At 48.0% G+C, this 845-nt stretch overlaps 1 protein-coding gene across 1 annotated transcript; it reads left to right on the top strand.

Annotated features, from left to right (window-relative positions):
• Nucleotides 1–6: 6 nt before the first annotated feature.
• Nucleotides 7–718, top strand: LOC103133018 (sterol 26-hydroxylase, mitochondrial-like). The gene is made up of 2 exons (XM_007544762.2): nt 7–397; nt 481–718. The coding sequence occupies exons 1-2, from the start codon at nt 244–246 to the stop codon at nt 696–698; spliced, it is 372 nt and encodes a 123-aa protein (XP_007544824.1). The 5' UTR covers nt 7–243; the 3' UTR covers nt 699–718.
• Nucleotides 719–845: the final 127 nt, after the last annotated feature.

The following is an 845-nucleotide window of genomic DNA, read 5'->3' as shown; positions in this document are numbered from 1 at the left end:
CTATTACATAATGCAGGCTCATAGAATATAAATAGCCTACTGGTAAGGCAAAGGAACTGTTCAACAAAATGATTGAACCTAAAAAGTCTAAGTGAACCTGATCGATTGATCCAGAGAGGCCAGCTTCAAACCAATCATTTTCCTAAAAGCTCATGAAACTTTTCTGATGGAATCTGATCAGCTGTTTGTGCTGCCAGGGAAGGGGAGCGCTGGTACAAGCTGAGGGCGGTTCTCAACAAGCGGATGCTTCATCCCAGGGATTCAGCTCAGTACGGCGGGGTGATCAACGTCGTGGTGACGGACTTCATCGAACGGATCAAACATCTGCGTCGCTGCAGCCCAACAGGCGACCTGGTTCCTGACATCGCCAACAAGTTATACCTGTTTTCACTGGAAGGTGTGTGCTATCAGTGTCCATAAGTAATGAGTCTCTGAGAACAGATTTTATTTGCTTTCGATTATTTAAGTTTTCCCTCTTAGGTGTTTCCTCCGTACTGTTTGAGACGAGGCTCGGCTGTCTGAGAGAGGAGATTCCTGCCGGTACCCAGGAGTTCATCACCTCCGTCAATCAGATGTTTTCCTACGCCATTCCTGTGGCGATCTTCCCAAAGTGGACCCGCAGCCTGCTCCCTTACTGGCGGCGCTACATCGCCAGCTGGGACGGCATCTTCAGCTTTGGTGAGCTGCTGAAGCTTTAGAAGCGAGCCAGTGGCCTAAACCAACATCGTCCAACCAACTGGTGATAAATTTGCACTGAAACATGATAGATGCAAAAAGCTAAGTAGCTAGCAAGAGTACATTAGCAGCTAGTTAGCTTCAGCCACAACCGCCTCCAATCACAGATC

The sequence above is a fragment of the Poecilia formosa genome, unplaced genomic scaffold (genome assembly GCF_000485575.1).
Source record: "Poecilia formosa unplaced genomic scaffold, Poecilia_formosa-5.1.2 Scaffold2072, whole genome shotgun sequence".
Taxonomy (NCBI): Eukaryota; Metazoa; Chordata; class Actinopteri; order Cyprinodontiformes; family Poeciliidae; genus Poecilia; species Poecilia formosa.
This window is presented reverse-complemented; position numbering and strand designations above follow the sequence as displayed.

Excerpts from the sequence above, each read along its gene's own strand:
- LOC103133018 (XM_007544762.2), top strand. The coding sequence starts at position 244 with ATGCTTCATCCCAGGGATTCAGCTCAGTACGGCGGGGTGATCAACGTC. Across the intron at positions 398-480 it reads ATACCTGTTTTCACTGGAAG|GTGTTTCCTCCGTACTGTTT; the intron begins GTGTGTGCTATC and ends TTTCCCTCTTAG.